The sequence below is a fragment of the Borostomias antarcticus genome, assembly GCF_949987555.1.
Source record: "Borostomias antarcticus genome assembly, chromosome: 22".
NCBI lineage: Eukaryota > Metazoa > Chordata > Actinopteri > Stomiiformes > Stomiidae > Borostomias > Borostomias antarcticus.
The window spans coordinates 9,901,596-9,918,536 of NC_140255.1; the positions used below are offsets into that span (position 1 = coordinate 9,901,596).

The following is a 16,941-nucleotide window of genomic DNA, read 5'->3' on the forward strand; positions in this document are numbered from 1 at the left end:
CACACTGTACATAGAACATCAAAACATCTTCTTTAATTGTTTGAATACAAATAATAGAGGCCGTACTACCTGAATGTCAATCAAATGAAAATAAGTTACCTTAAAATCGTATTACTACTATACATATGTTATGCGTCTGCACAGTGTCCATCTTATAATAATAAAGTGTATTGAGCATCATTCAAATAGTATGTTTGTGAGCTAGTGTTTTGCACTACTATCAAACATGTGACTGACAAGAAGGAGCTACCTGACTATCTGAGATCAATATGATTACAGTATGACCACAATGTTGCCTGATTTGACTGAGACTGGCCTCAATTTTACGGTCTGACAGAGCTGGGAATTGTTAATTTTACTGGAATGGAAATGTCTGCTACTTTGGTAGTCATCAGGATTGTGGCACCATACACTCTCCATTCTCCTCTCCTCAATCAGCCCTTTCAGCTCCACTCCTCTCATCACTTAGCTGTCTTCAAGATTGTAGTCTTTTATGCACGGACTGTATTATGTGCAGCTATTCGGCTATTTCATACTGTGAAATGCATTTAACAAAAATTACACCCAGGTCATGAACTTGAAGAAAGCGATACAGGTTTCTGAGCATTTCCTGAACGCGTGCACACACACACACAGACTGATGGAAACATGTCACATGTAGAGAAGCGGCCACCGCTTAAAAATAGTGATCAAATGAATGGAATGGGTATAGCCTGGTAAATAGTGGCCTGAGGTGGTCAACACTTCAATATTTCACTATACTACAATATTTTGATGATGTGCTAGTGTTTGTTTGCATTTAATGAATTAATGAGTGCCTGTACAGATGTGGTGGTACTGTATGTTCGCTATGTCAATAAAGTACTATCTGAACTGAATGCATTACATTTCGTATTGTTGGCTAAACAGTAGGCCCTTTTTCATAGCAGCCATTTTGACATCACAGTAGGGTAAACACAGGTGTAACTGATCAAATTAATTATGATCCTGTTCTATTTAGTGTGTCACAGCCATTCCAGTGAGCCAGCAAGCACAATATCAGTCAGGGCCCTGGCCAACCTAAATAATGGAACAGGACCATTAATATGATTGATTGCACTTGTGCTTCCTGCTTTGGCATGTCAACATGGCTGCTGTCAAAAGGGCCTATTGATGTATCGGCTTGTAAGCTAATCCAAAATTAAACGAGACAATGGAACGACCTGTAACCTTTTTGACCTGTAACCTCCAGCAGAAAAGGAAAGCTTCGATTGTGGGTAGGCCTTGGGTATGCGCGTTGGTACGACTGGACTATGAAAAGGCAAACAATTGCAGACTGTGCACGCCCTGTACTTCTGGACTAGCTTGGCTGTGAAGTGCATGTGCACGATCATTAAAAAACTACAATGGAAATAAAACCAATTCTGCTTCTGATTCTGATTCCTGTGTTACTATAATGACCAAGGCCGGGGTAGGGGTCAACACAACTAACTAAATAAACCCTGGAAGTTAAATGCATCACATGACTATACAACTTATCAGGAGGTAAAAAGCACACACAAAGACACACACACACACACAACGCACACACTTTAGGCCAGAAAGACCACCATGTGGGCCAGACTCAATAGTTGTTCAGGATGTGTGAATACTTTCATAATAATTATTATCCCTAAGACATTGGAGATAATTTTCAGATAGTTACACAACAACCAATAAAGGATTTGTAAACAGTTAAGTGATCAAATTATAAAAAGCAAATTAGAAACACTGAATAAAATTGATGTAGAAACTAAACTCACAACAATGGGCAAATTAATGAATTAATAAAAAATTCCTAATAAATGTCTTGTGAAGGGTTGTTATTATATAATGTTACCAGATGTTTGCCAATCGCATCACTTCTAGCAAGCACAACCTTAGAGTGTTATTTAACACCATTAACACAACTGTCAGCCCCCCTCTTCCATCTGCTCCTGTGTTCTCAAACAATGATTGTAACAGCTTTCTTTAGTTTTTTGTGAACAAGGTTGCAAATGTAAGAGCGAGCATCACCCCATCCCTCTCGCCCCCTGTCCCCTGTCCCATGTCCAATCATCCTACCATCCCTGAGCATTTTTCCAACTGTCTCCTTGGAAGACCTACTTCCTACTAGATATAGTTAGCGCCATGAAGTCCTCATCTAGCCCCTTAGATATCCTCCCCACCTCCATGTTCAAGGAAGTCATCAGTTCTGTCGCCCCCAGCTTAGGCACCATCATAAACAAATCCCATTTTATTTCAAGCAGGCGGCCATCCAGCCCCTCCTGAAAAAGCCCAACCTGGACCCATCCTCACCACAAAACTACAGACCCATATAGAAGCTCCCGTTTGTCTCCAAGGTGTTAGAGAAAGTGGTGGCAAACCAGCTCACCACCTCTCTGACGGTGAATAACATCGGAGACAAATTCCAGCCTGGCTTCTGTAAAAACCACTACACCGAGACTGCCCTCCTCCGAGTAGCCAACGACATCACGATGTCCTCGGTCTCAGGCAAATGCTCTGTGTTAGTCCTCCTAGATTTAAGTGCAGCATTTGACACCGTTAACCACAGCATTCTTTTAGATAGGCTTAGGGACTGGGTGGGCATGGCCCTAGAGTGGTTTACCTCAGTGAAAGATGCTTCTCTGTGGCTGTCGGCCCTTCCAAGTCCGACTCCTGCCCCCTTCACTGTGGTGTTCCGCAAGGTTCCGTTTTGGCCCCTATTCTGTTTGCCCTATACATGCACCCCCTATACATGCTCCCCCTATACATGCTCCCCCTATACATGCTCCCCCTATACATGCTCCCCCTATACATGCACCCCCTATACATGCTCCCCCTATACATGCTCCCCCTATACATGCACCCCCTATACATGCTCCCCCTATACATGCTCCCTCTATACATGCACCCCCTATACATGCTCCCCCTATACATGCTCCCCCTATACATGCTCCCCCTATACATGCTCCCCCTATACATGCTCCCCCTATACATGCTCCCCCTATACATGCTCCCTCTATACATGCTCCCCCTATACATGCTCCCCCTATACATGCTCCCCCTATACATGCTCCCCCTATACATGCTCCCCCTATACATGCTCCCCCTATACATGCTCCCCCTATACATGCACCCCCTATACATGCTCCCCCTATACATGCACCCCCTATACATGCTCCCCCTATACATGCTCCCCCTATACATGCTCCCCCTATACATGCTCCCCCTATACATGCTCCCCCTATACATGCTCCCCCTATACATGCTCCCCCTATACATGCTCCCCCTAAGCCACATCATCAGTAAATTCCCTGGTGTCTCCCACCACTGTTATGCGGATGACATCCAGCTCCACTTTGCGTTCAAACCAGAGAACATGCAGAGTCTCAGCACTCTCCTTGAGTGTCTGGCGGCTATTGAGGGCTGTATGGCAAACAACCTCCTCCAGTTAAATGCTGCTAAGACAGAGGTCCTGGTCATGGCCTCTGACAGTGTCACAGCCAGGGTGCAAGAACATCTGGGGCCCCTCAAAAACAACGTCCACCCTAATATCAGGAACCTTGGTGTGCACTTCGACCAGTCAATGCACCTGGACAAACATGTGAAGTCTCTGTGTCGCAACTGTTTTTACCATCTGAGAAACATTGCTAAACTCCGTTTCATTGTGTCCCACTCAGAGCTAGAAATGTCTGTACAAGTGTCCCTGCATTTATATCATCCAGGCTTGACTATAATTACTTACTGTAATTCATTGTTCACGTCTCAATCAATCATCCATTGACCGTCTTCAACTGCCAGATTACTTACCAGGTCAAAAAAGTCTTGTCACATTACACCCATACTCACCGCCCTGCACTGGCTACCTGTCTCTTTTAGAATACAGTTGAAGGTGTTGCTGTTCACCTTCAAAGCCATCCACGGACTAGCCCCCAGCTACATCTGTGACCTCATCCATCACCACCCCTCCAGCCGGTCCTTGAGATCGTCTGACCAGGGGCTCCTGACAGTGCCTCGGACGCGGCTAAAGACAAAGTCTTTGGACAGTTTTAAAGGGCAGCTAAAGACGCACGTCTACAGACAAGCCTTCGAGTGCTAGGCCGTCTCTATCTGCCGCACTCTTTCTTTCAGCTTGCCTGTTTTCCCCTGGCACTGACCTCTTTCATGTCACTGTGTTTATGTGTATTTTTTTCTTTAATGTATTCAGTTGCACATGTATGTAACTGATTGGACTCTGATGTTTTTAATGTTTCTACTGTAAAGCACTCTGTGCACTCGTGCTATGAAGGGTGCTATAAAAATAAAATTGTACTTACTTACTTACTTGCCTTTTGTACTTGCGCAGTTGTGCTTTTCTGGCCTACGCCCCTGGTTGAGCGTCATAATCAACTGATAATTAACTGCGAGACCAATTGTGTTCATTTTGTGTCGTACAGATTGTACAGATTGTGAATGAGTATGAGTGATGCGTTGTATCCACACAGTAAAGACTGGATGTCGGGAGGGAGGCCTGCGGTGCTGGCAGACTTCCTGGAGCTCGGAGATCCCCGCCCACAACCTGGGTAGGAGGTAGAGGAGATGGAGAGATCGTTGGACGCAAAAGCAAAGCACACTATTGTCAGCTAGAGGAGAAGGAGTTGTGTGGTCCAGCTACTTACTCCCTAACCTCGGATGAGTCCAGCTAAAACAAGCTAGATGTCAGCATGTATGATATTTCTGGTTTGAAGGGTTTGTGCCCTGTGATCCTCCTCCCTACACCACTCTGCCTCGGTGTTGACGGAGGTGTGTGTGTGTGTGTGTGTGTGTGTGTGTGTGTGTGTGTGTGTGTGTGTGTGTGTGTGTGTGTGTGTGCGTGCGTGCGTGCGTGCGTGCGTGTGTGTGTGTGTGTGTGTGTGTGTGCATGCATGTGAGTGGTGTGTGTGTGTGTGTGCTGTGTGGGTGGTGTGTGTGGGGGTGGTGGATGAGAGTTGGGGGGAGAGGAGGAGAAGAGAGGAGGAGTGCGAGGGGAATGGCGAAATGGTCATGGAGTTATAGTGGAGAGGTGGAGAGGGGGAGGAGGAGGGATGGGTCGGGAGAAGGCACACACACTGTCTCCCTCTTGTGGCCGGTGGGTTGCGCTAACTGAAAAAGCTGTTGGCTATGCTGCTGTTGTGACGTTTATATTGTTGATGCATATGCAACGCAACAGGCCCACGTATTCACAGTATAGTTAATACTCGCGATATAGTTCCTGGTCTTTCATCTCTGTATCACGTGTGTATCCAGCCCACTTGAAGGTCTTTGCTGTTGCGTTTAGTCTGTTTGTCCTCAATGTACATAGTCAGTGATGTAGTAGTCTATAGACATAGCAGACTAAAGCCTAGACGCTCAACAGATTCTCTGGTAACATTTTATAATACTAATAAAATAATAAAACTACCCTTCACAAGACATTTATTAACCATTTGTTAATAATTCATTTCTTTGTTCCACCTCAGTTGTGGGATTAATTCCTACATCAATCTTATACAGTATTTGTAATTTGCTGATAATTGATAACAGTTTACAAACCCTTAATTGGTTGTTATTTAACTATCTGAAAATGATCTACAATGTCTTAGGGAGAATAGTTATTATAAAGTATTCACAAATATCAATCTATCGATAGATACAGGTCTAATACAATGTTAGGTTGTAAACAGATCCTGAACAACTGTTGAGTCTGGCCCATAGCATGGTCTTCATGGTGTGTGTGTGTGTGTGTGTGTGTGTGTGTGTGTGTGTGTGTGTGTGTGTGCACGTGTGTGTGTGTGCACGTGTGTGTGTGTGTGTGTGTGTGTGTGTGTGTGTGTGTGTGTGTGTGCTTTTTACCTCCTGAGAAGGTGTCCAGTCATGTGATGCATCTAACCTCCAGGGTTTATTTTATTAGTTGTGTTGACAACCCTGACCCTTTAGTCATCATACTAACCCATATATAACAATTTGTTAATAGTTCAAATCCAAAGTACTTTATTTTCCGCTAGGAACTTCTTTTGTGAAGTAGAAGACATAATATAACACATGATACAATCCATAACAGAGAACAGAAGGAGAAGTATATATAGGTGGGGTTGACACTCATCTTAAGGAGGTAAGTGAGGTTGCATGGTGTTGAATGCACTTGAGACGTCCACAAACACAATCCTGGCAAGTGATTTGGGCTCCTCCAGATGTGTGTGGGTGTGGTGCAGTAAAGTCAGCACTGCATCACCCACACCTCTCTGCTGCTTGTAGGCAAACTGGAGTGGGCAGTGAGCCCACTAGCCTCCCTCTGTAGCTGAGGTAGAATGAGCCTTTCCAAGCTCTCCATCACCAGAGATGTTAACACAGAGCGGTAGTTATTATTGCAGGTGGCGTTACTCTTCTTGGGGACTGGACAGATGATGGGAGATTTCCATAGGGCTGGTATGGAGTGTTCAGACAGTGATTACTCAAGACCTCAGCCAGTTGCTTGTTACACACCTTCAATAGACTTCCACTGATAATGTTACCTGGAGCTTTGTTAGGATGTATTCTCCCCAACACACTTTCAACATCCCTCGGGTCAAACTGTTGTTGTTAGTGCGTTTGACTGGAGGTTGGTGATCAGCTCTTCCCTCTCCTGTGTGAGCTTGTGCTTATCAAACCTGCAGTAGAAGCTGAAGCAAGACTCTGACTATTGATGCTTTTTATTCACTTACCTGAGAACAGATGGGAGGAGCAGATACATCTGGCAGCAGGATATGAGCTATCTACTGTCAAGCCATTTTCTAAATAGCTTTTGGCATCTGAATTTAGTGAACAGCAAACATTATGCACACACACACACACACACACCTCCTTCAGCTTTTCTCTAAGAGACTATGTTCCTTCCTTGGCTATAGGTCCCAACAAGAGGCCTCAAGAGTACACAATGTTGTTGATGATGATGATGATGATGATGATGATGATGATGATGATGATGATGATAATGATAATGATGATGATAATGATGATGATAATGATGATGATGATGATGATGATGATGATAATGATGATGATGATAATGATGATGATGATGATGATGATGATGATGATAATGATGATGATGATGATGATGATGATGATGATAATGATTCAGTGACAAACTAGAGCACACCCCCAATAGTTTGTCTTAAAGTATAAGTTAAAAGCACCTTTTAACATTTTTTTAAATCTCAAATAATAAATAAAAGTGTGTTTTTGCGTTTACACTCACTTTGTCCTGCAGTTGACTTGGTGGGCGGTGGATGGATGGGGGGGGGGACTCAAGGGGTGGAGCTTATTTAGGGCCCCAATGTACTAGGGCCACTGCCACCACTAGGTGGCACCCTCCAACCAGGGAATCCCAGAGAGAGAGAGGCGAATGCGCCACATGTTTCCCTTCCTTATACTCTCATGAACTTCATGAATGAGTTGAAGTGTCCTTATTTACATACTTAAATTGTGTCTGTTTAGTACTGGATTCTGTGAGTCTCTGAGGCATAATGACCTCCTCCCTGAATAGTCTCCTATGCTTTTAGACCTCACATTAGCCTTGCTGGTCCTTGTCTTCAGGCTCCTATCCAGATTCCTACTGGCCTCTGCTTTGCTCCCCTGGCACCTGTTTGCTGTCATCTTCTAATATATAGTAGCCTCTATAAACCAAGATAAAGAGACTTTACTTGACATAGACCTCAGAAGACCACAAGTCTCTCTGTCTCACACTCCCTTCTTTTCTCTGCCTGCTTTTCTCTTTCTCTCTCTCTCTCTCTTTCACACACACACACACAGACGTACGCGCGCACACACACAGACACACACACACACACACACACACACACACACACACACACACACAAGAAGTCGCTCTAAGACATTCCTGAGCTGGTTTTGAGCAGATGCCTGTGTTGACATTAGTTGTCCAATCAGAGCACAGCGCAGGGTGTCCTTTAAGAGCACAGCTGCTTTGCCATTTTCGGTCAAAGCCCGTGCCAATAGAGTCCTGCCAAACACTACTGAATGCACTGCTCTACTCTACTCTACTCTACTCTACTCTGCTCTACTCAGCTCTATTCTACTCTACTCTACTCTACTCTACTCTACTCTACTCTACTCTACTCTACTCCATTGTACTCTACTATGCACTACTCTACTCTAATGAATTCTACCCTACTCTAAACTACACCATTTTAAGACCCACTCTACCCTACTGTACTCTACTGTACTCCACTGTTCTGGTGGCTGAGACCGGCAGAGAAAGAGCGGGATCCCTTTAGAGAGGATGGAGGGTCAGGAGAGATGACATCATATATTCCTCCTCCAGGTTGTCCTCCATTGTCCCACACACGCCCTGCACAGTGATGGATGTGATGGTGAGAGAAGTAACAGCATTCTATCCTTTTACAGTAACACTGACAGATCCCAGCCGCGTCCGCGGTCCAACCCGCCCCGCGCCGTCCGCCTCCACCACAGGCCTCGCATTCAGTCGCCCTGACGACGTCAGGCACGGCGCAGTCGTCAGCCGAGAGCAGCCGTGAGGGAGGTCATCCTTGACTTCCTCAGAGAGGAAGTCCACAAGACAGCTAAACATGGAAATAAGACAGAGAGAGAGAAAGAGAGAGAGAAAGACAGAGAGAGAGAGGGAGAGAGACAGAGAGAGAGAGAGAGAGAGAGAGAGAGAGGGAGAGAGAGGGAGAGAGAGAGAGACAGAGAGAGAGACGTGTCTGTATGTTGACTGGGGGAGCAGACGATATGTGACGTTGAAACACATAGGATATACTTTCACTGGGGCACACATGCATGGATATAGGCTACACAAACACACAGATAGAGAAAGACGCAGCCACAACACTTTTTTCAGACCACACCTTCACAGGGATTATTTCTTGCCTTACATGCATTGAGGGACAGAGAGGGAGAGAGAGGGGGAGTGTATGATTGCGTGTGTGTGAATGTGCGTGGGTTTGTGTGTGCGTGTGTGTGTGCGTGCATGTGTGAGAGAGAGAGAGAGAGAGAGAGAGAGAGAGATAGAGAGGAGAGGAAAGGAGGAGACTACTGTGCCAAGTCTCTCCTTATTTACCGAACAGCTCCTTTTTTGGTGCTGCTGCTTTAAAGTCGGCACCCACTGTTACTGTTCCGCTGTCTGGGAGGGACAGATGGAGGGATGGAGAGAGAGAGAGAGAGAGAGAGGGAGAGAGAGAGAGAGAGAGGGAGAGAGAGGGAGGGAGGGAGAGAGAGAGGGAGGGAGAGAGAGGGAGAGCACTGGCTTCCCTTGAATGTGTCGACCTCCAATTGAAGGGCTCTGACCCGAGCAGAGAGAGAAACATGGGACGTGTTATTGTCGCGGAGGTGGTTTGGAGCCGTGCTCTGCCCTCCACGGACCATTAGCGATACATGGTTGGCCTTGGCAAGCAGAAGACCGGGGCGTGACCCAGTCGAGTAAGCATGCGCCGGCCACTCGTTCCCATCCCTAAGAGGGGTGGTACGCCTAATACTGGGATGATTTCGATGATTTGTCTGTGTGTGATATTTGTCTGTATTCGCCCCCTCCCTGTGAGAAGGAGGAACACCTAGCGTCACTCAGGGTTGCTTCAGACATCTATTCTTTGATAGCAGATCTACATTCCAGGCATTTTTCCATGAAGCAGTTTAGCTTCTGTTGTCCTAGTCATGGCAGAGACCCCTGAACTCACACACGATGAGTGAGAGGGAGAGAGAGAGGAGAGAGGGGGAGGTTAGACTGCTGTGGGGAGCAGAAAGAGAGAGAGTGTGTGTGTAAGTGAAAGTGTGGGGGAGAGAGAGAATGTGAGAGAGAACATTCAAAGTTCCTTTTAACACTCAACAAACTCAGTGAACTCAGTGATTATTATTTTCCGGAACAAGAAAATTACACACATTACCAGAAAATCGATCGTAGAGAACGAGATCGATCGAAGAGCCGGAGAGAAAGAAATATAGAGAAAGAGGGGAGGAGAGGGTCTGTCAGTCATCAACAACTACCTCTGGAAATGTTCACTGCCATTTTTACATCTCTTTAGTCAATAATCTCTCTCTAACCCTAACCCAACCATCCTTAGTCCCTGATATCTCTCTACCCCTAACCCAACCATCCTTAGTCCCTGATATCTCTCTAACCCTAACCCAACCATCCTTAGTCAATGATATCTCTACCCCTAACCCAACCATCCTTAGTCCCTGATATCTCTACCCCTAACCCAACCATCCTTAGTCCCTGATATCTCTAACCCTAACCCAACCATCCTTAGTCACTGATATCTCTCTAACCCTAACCCAACCATCCTTAGTCACTGATATCTCTCTAATCCTAACCCAACCATCCCTAGTCACTGATATCTCTCTAACCCTAACCCAACCATCCCTAGTCCCTGATATCTCTCTACCCCTAACCCAACCATCCCTAGTCCCTGATATCTCTCTAACCCTAACCCAACCATCCTTAGTCCCTGATATCTCTCTAACCCTAACCCAACCATCCTTAGTCCCTGATATCTCTCTAACCCTAACCCAACCATCCCTAGTCACTGATATCTCTCTACCCCTAACCCAACCATCCTTAGTCCCTGATATCTCTAACCCTAACCCAACCATCCTTAGTCCCTGATATCTCTAACCCTAACCCAACCATCCCTAGTCACTGATATCTCTAACCCTAACCCAACCATCCTTAGTCCCTGATATCTCTCTAACCCTAACCCAACCATCCTTAGTCCCTGATATCTCTAACCCTAACCCAACCATCCTTAGTCCCTGATATCTCTCTAACCCTAACCCAACCATCCTTAGTCAATGATATCTCTCTAACCCTAACCCAACCATCCTTAGTCCCTGATATCTCTAACCCTAACCCAACCATCCCTAGTCACTGATATCTCTCTAACCCTATCCCAACCATCCCTAGTCACTGATATCTCTCTAACCCTAACCCAACCATCCCAAGCCAATGATATCTCTCAGTATGTGATGCTACACAGATACTCCAATATCCCTCCAGTCCTGTCTGTCTTACCCCCCTGTCTTACCCCTCCAGTCCTGTCTGTCTTACCCCTCTCCATCTCTCCTCTGCTCCATCTGTCCTCCTGATATGGCAGTGTGTGGCAGCAGAGCAGAAGATCTCGTCAGAGAGGAGAGGGGAGGAGGGGAGAGGAGGAGAGGAAAGGGGAGAGGAGGGGGGGTGGGAAAGGAGAGGGGAGGAGAGGGGAGGAGGAGAGGATGGGAGAGGAGAGCAGAGTGAAGAAGAAGGGAAGAGGGGAGGAGGGGAGAGAGGGGAGGAGAGGAGAGGAGGAAGAGGAGAGGATTGGAGAGGAGAGGGGAGGAGAAAAGGGGCAGAGAGGAAAGACCTGAGACAACAGAGGCTACACCCTGTCCAAAGATGAGCTCACCAGTTTACGTTACGTATCCCACAGACCTTGGAGGTCTTGGCCAAAGATTCTGGCCTATGTTGATCTGAACAGGCCCCAACCCAACATCCCAGCCTTCAGTACCAATGCCAGCCCAACACAGTCCAGCCCAGCCCAGCCTAGCCTAGCCTAGCCTAGCCTAGCCTAGCCTAGCCTAGCCTAGCCTAGCCTAGTCCAGCCCAGCCCAGCCCAGCCCAGCCCAGCATAGCATAGCATAGCATAGCATAGCATAGCATAGCATAGCATAGCATAGCATAGCATAGCATAGCATAGCATAGCCCAACCCAACCCAGCCCAGGTTGAATAGGTACTGTAGAGGAGGAGGTAGAGACAGGGTTTGTTATAAAGAAAGTCAGCTGGCCTCAGCTGTGTTTTGAAGGATGATGGTAACCTCCACTGGTGACAGTAGACAGCTGGTGGGGGTCTCTGTCACACACACACACACACACACACACACACACACACACACACACACACACACACACACACACACACAGGCCTCAGTTGGACTTTTCCTACTCAGGTCTCACATACGGACAGCTGATGCAGCCACATGCACGGCACTGAGAGAGTGCAGGGACGATGCATGTGACAATAAAGTTTGAACTTGAACATGAAATTGACAAGCATGAACCAACACACACACACACACACACATACACACACACACACACACTCCGTCTGAGCCAACAGTGGATAGAAGCTCTCTGTCAGTTGGAATGGGTGGTCGCTTTGTTAGAGATTGAATCAATTTAAAGGTATGAATGATTAGTTTGAGATCTCAACAAAGAGCTCTTCAAGCCAAACTTTGGACAGAAGTAATTTACCATGACATATAGAATAGCAGTCTTATGATATCTTAGAAGTTATAGCATAATATGTTTTTGAACCATACTTTATGACTTTAAGATTGGCACTTTTTCTATGTGCTGATGCCACTGTCTCTGTGTGCGTGTGTGTGTGTGTGTGTGTGTGTGTGTGTGTGTGTGTGTGTACCTACATACTGTACAGTACAGTATCTATGGACCACACATGCCATCACAGTTGGTTACTATTCCCTGCTGCTGTGTGTGTGTGTTTGTGTGTGTGTTTGTTTGTGTGTGTGTTTGTGTACATGTTTATGTGTGTGTGCGTGCGCGTGCGTGTGTGTGTTTACGCTCCAGGATGGGAGATCTCCAGCCTTTCAGAGGAAAAATGGACCCAGGAATGCTGTGAATGATGGGGCCTTGGGTCCGGATAGCAGGTCCGGGGATTGGCTGGTTCCTGTGGGTCCGGCCCTATAAGGCCGTGGCTGAGGGAGACAGGCTGGAGGAGAGCAGGGCCGGCTCCATGTTTGGGCCGGGGGCGGGGGAACGCTGGGGAGGTGGGGAGGCAGGGGACTACAAAAAGACTCCCCAGGCCGGCGAGGGGCCACTCCATCCCTGCACGGCAAACCTCAGCCAAGCACTGTCAGGGTAAGTGGTGGTCCTCACATCTCCTCCTCCTCCTCCTCCTCCTCCTCCTCCACTGCCCCTCTCCTCTGCTCCTCTGCTCCTCTCCTTCCTTGCACCTGCAAAACCCATAGCCACTCTGTTCTCATCTGCTAGCCTGCTAGTCTGCTAATCTGCTGGTCTAAGTGACTGCAGAGGTCAGCCCTGCGTAGGCAGCCTGTGCCTGTGACCTGTCCGGTCCCTTTAGTCCAGGTTAGCTCCAGCTAATCCAGCAGGTGTGTGTTTATTGCGAGACAGGGATTACATCTCTGAGGTTTAAACACGCATCAGACGGCAGAGCTCTCAGTAAAACCGTTAATCCAGAGGGATGAGGCGGTTTGTATCAGGTTTAGGAGATGACAGGGTTAGGAGATGACAGGGTTAGGAGATGATGTGAAGGAGAACTGCTTGTTTAGAGGATCTCTGAGCAACTGCTGTGAGAGTGATGATGCTCTGGCTGTATTGAGTTATCAGATGATGTGATTTATGTGCTGTGGTTGATGTTGTCTTTGTTAACTTACTCTGTTTTCACTCCTCTTGGTTGACTAAGCATTGTTAATATTGATTACAAATCTCTATTGGGAAACACTCGACAATTTAGTAGATAGTTCAGATCGGTCAGCGTAAATGTTGATGTCAATCTTTTGGACTCAACTTGAACTTGAAATGTCACTGTTTGTTGAGGTAGAGAGGTTTTGCAAAGTGCAGGGTGGAGGAGGAGAGCTGTGCCAGCTGCTGACTGGTCGTCCTGTTTAATTGTCTCAGTATTCAGCTCTGCATCGTGTGCACATGATGACACTGAGGTTGCTCCACATCTGAACAGCATCTAGCCAGCTCCCTCAAGATCCTGCTCTCTCAGAGCCCCTTGGCTGGAAAACATTTTCTTCCTGAAGTTCATGACTAAATATGGTTCTCCTGGATGCTGCCCTCTCCTCCCATCCACACTTTTTTCTCTCTCCCTCACTCTCTCTTCTCTTTTTTGTAAACGTTTGTGGACAGGCAGGGCCAGAGAGAGAGAGAGAGAGAGAAGGAGAGAGAGAGAGAAGGAGAGAGAGAGCTCTCTGGCAGACCAAAGACAGACATGACTCTGCATCATTTCCTAATTAGGAAGTTTTCCCAGGGTGCAGCGCTCATTCATGAGGGAGTGTAGTATGAACTCCTGGAGGAGGAGGAGGAGGAGGAGGAGGAGGAGGAGGAGGAGGAGGAGGAAGAGGAGGAGGAGGAGGAGGAGGAGGAGAGGGATTGGACAGGGGCTGAGGAATTACTCTCATGCATGGATGCTTTGTTTCAAGATTACATTTCAATATGACTTTTATAGATCCATTTTTTTGTCAGAATATAGGCTACTCCAGTCCAGTCATATTCCAGGAAAACCCCAGCTATCCAAACATGCTGTGCCTCCTGCTCTTGGGAGAAAAGAAAAAAAAGTTTGGCATTTATGTGGATATAAGGTTGTTCTGTTTGTGGGAGTGGGTAGTTTGTAGAGATTTAGGAACACATTTAGGTTATTTTTAGTGTTCTTTGTTACCTGGGTGTGGTCACTAACACAGCTATTACAGAGATAAACATTCACACACAAAGACACACAGACGCACACATAAACACACACACACACACACACACACACACACACTCACACACACACACGCATAAACACACACCACACATTTTCTCACACATGCTCACTCTTTCTCTTGCTCTCTCTCTCTCTCTCTCTCTCTCTCTCTCACACACACAAACCTTCTGCCCCCCATTCACCTTCTGACCGTCTGACTCTTCTCTCCATAGAGTCTGTTATCCAGAGGGAGATAGCTATGTGTCTAACCCCTGTGTGTGTGTGTGTGTGTGTGTGTGTGTGTGTGTGTGTGTGTGTGTGTGTAGTGACTGTAGTCCAGAGGGAGGTAGGAAGAAGGCCCATCAGAGAAGTGACCATGTGTGACGATGAGGAGAGCACTGCCCTGGTGTGTGACAACGGCTCCGGCCTGTGCAAGGCGGGCTTCGCCGGGGACGACGCCCCCCGGGCCGTCTTCCCCTCCATTGTGGGCCGGCCCAGACATCAGGTAAGAGAGCGTCATTGGTCCCCCACAGGGACAAACGGGATGTAAACAAGCTCTGATTGGCTGGGCTGGAAGCCGGCGTTGTGTCAAATTCTGGATCTTAGTCCATCTTTTTTTTCAAATTATTTCCAATTATTTTTTGGAACTTAACCAAATTCACTTTTATTTAGACAGGGAGTCATATTTTATTGGCATGTGTTTAAATATTTATTAGGCCTATTTAGTGTGTGTGAATGTGCATGTGTGCATGTGTGTCTGTCTGACCCCCCCCCCCCCTCTCTCTCTCTCTCTCTCTCCCCAGGGCGTGATGGTGGGTATGGGTCAGAAGGACAGCTACGTAGGAGACGAGGCTCAGAGCAAGAGAGGTATCCTGACCCTCAAGTATCCCATCGAGCACGGCATCATCACCAACTGGGACGACATGGAGAAGGTGAGACGAACTGTACCCTCCCCGAGGGAACGGGCCCGGTTTTAAAAAACAAATGCCAAACATCCGAGACAGATTGTGAGCCTGCCATCGAGATATCACAACCATCTATACAGTCCACCAGACAGTCACAGACAAGTCGTTATCGGGAATTAAAGTTAATCATGAGTGTACTAAAGTTAGTCCCTGTGGAATAACATGGAATGAAATGTAGTTATATACAGTATTTGTTCCATCATGTGACCAGAAATAGCTCTCTGGGCCAATCAGACACCCCCCTGGGTGGCAGGGATGGAGACACGGCAGGGTTGTGGATCTATTTCCAGAGCTGGGTCACACCAACAGATCACGGCTTAGATAAACATGTAGTTTAATCGTGTTTAAGCCTGCTGTGCACCTCCTGTGTGTTTACACAGTATGAACTACCAGGGATTGAACCCGGGTCACCCAAACTAGAAACCTAAATGACCACCATTAGACCAAGATGACATCTTTATCGTCCATGGGTGGTAGTATATAGTCAACGCAGTCTACACAGACTGGGCTACGAGCCTTCCCCTTATAAAGTTACCTCTACTTATAGACCCAGTTTACAACCTACAAGACATTGTCTCTCATCGGTATTTATAAGCTAGTGTTTATATGGAGGCCCCAAACTACCTCCAGCTCCCCCGCCCACACGCTAGCTCCGATCATGTAGGCCTATGACTCAGTGTGACTCATATCAGCCAGTACGAGGCCAGTGCGGTGCTGTCACACACAGCAGACGCACACAACACACCATGTTATTATCCACTAATGATGCGTTCGTGACTCGGAAAGATCCGACCTCTGACACGGAAAAGTGCAATAGAACGGTCACTTCGGACTTCCAGGTCGGGAACTCGGGTGACACCAGGTCCGATAAACAAACCTGACGTCAGTAGCACAATGGCGGTGCACACAACACTTTGTGAACAGCAAGCAGAATTGTCATTTTCATAAATTTTTACTTTATCTTGCCACGCTTTGTGTTTTCAAACGACTTTGTAGCTTTTGTAACAACTTTGTACGTTTCACGGCAGTGTGATGACTCAAATAAGATCGTTGGTGATGTTTTAGGGATTGAACCCGGGTCACAAACATGGGTTTGCTGTGGGTGTCCATGTTTTCCCGAGTAGATGCAATAGAACGGTTAGGTTGGAGGTCGGAACTACTGACGCGGCAGTGACACGGAACTACTGACCTCCAACGTGCAATGGAACGCAGCATTAGACCAGATGATAGCGCCACAGTTACCGCTACCATCATCATCGTCGTCTTCATCCTCTTTCCTCAGCCGCCCGCATCACATTGTGACTATGTCTGTGAAAAGCACTTTATTAATACACTTTAGCCTACTTACTTAATGAGCTCTTTCTTACTGGAGGCATAAATGAGTCAGATGAGTGCTGTATCAAACAGTCCTCCTGTAAAAACACATTAGTCATGCTTGATGTACCGTCTCAGGAGAAGTGGAAAAAATTGAGTTTCGTCACTCTCTTCACAGATGTTTATAACCTGCCAACGTAGCGCAGCAAGTAAGATGATCGAAG

General features: G+C 46.7%; 1 protein-coding gene across 1 annotated transcript in view; it reads left to right on the plus strand.

Annotated features, from left to right (window-relative positions):
- The first annotated feature begins 12,842 nt into the window (after positions 1 to 12,842).
- Positions 12,843 to 16,941, plus strand: part of acta2 (actin alpha 2, smooth muscle) — a 6,434-nt gene continuing 2,335 nt past the window's right edge. The window contains exons 1-3 of the mRNA XM_084455812.1: positions 12,843 to 12,868; positions 14,765 to 14,943; positions 15,242 to 15,370. Coding sequence (XP_084311938.1) covers positions 14,815 to 14,943; positions 15,242 to 15,370 — 258 coding nt within the window. The 5' untranslated portion in view covers positions 12,843 to 12,868; positions 14,765 to 14,814. The remainder of the gene's footprint in view (positions 12,869 to 14,764; positions 14,944 to 15,241; positions 15,371 to 16,941) is intronic.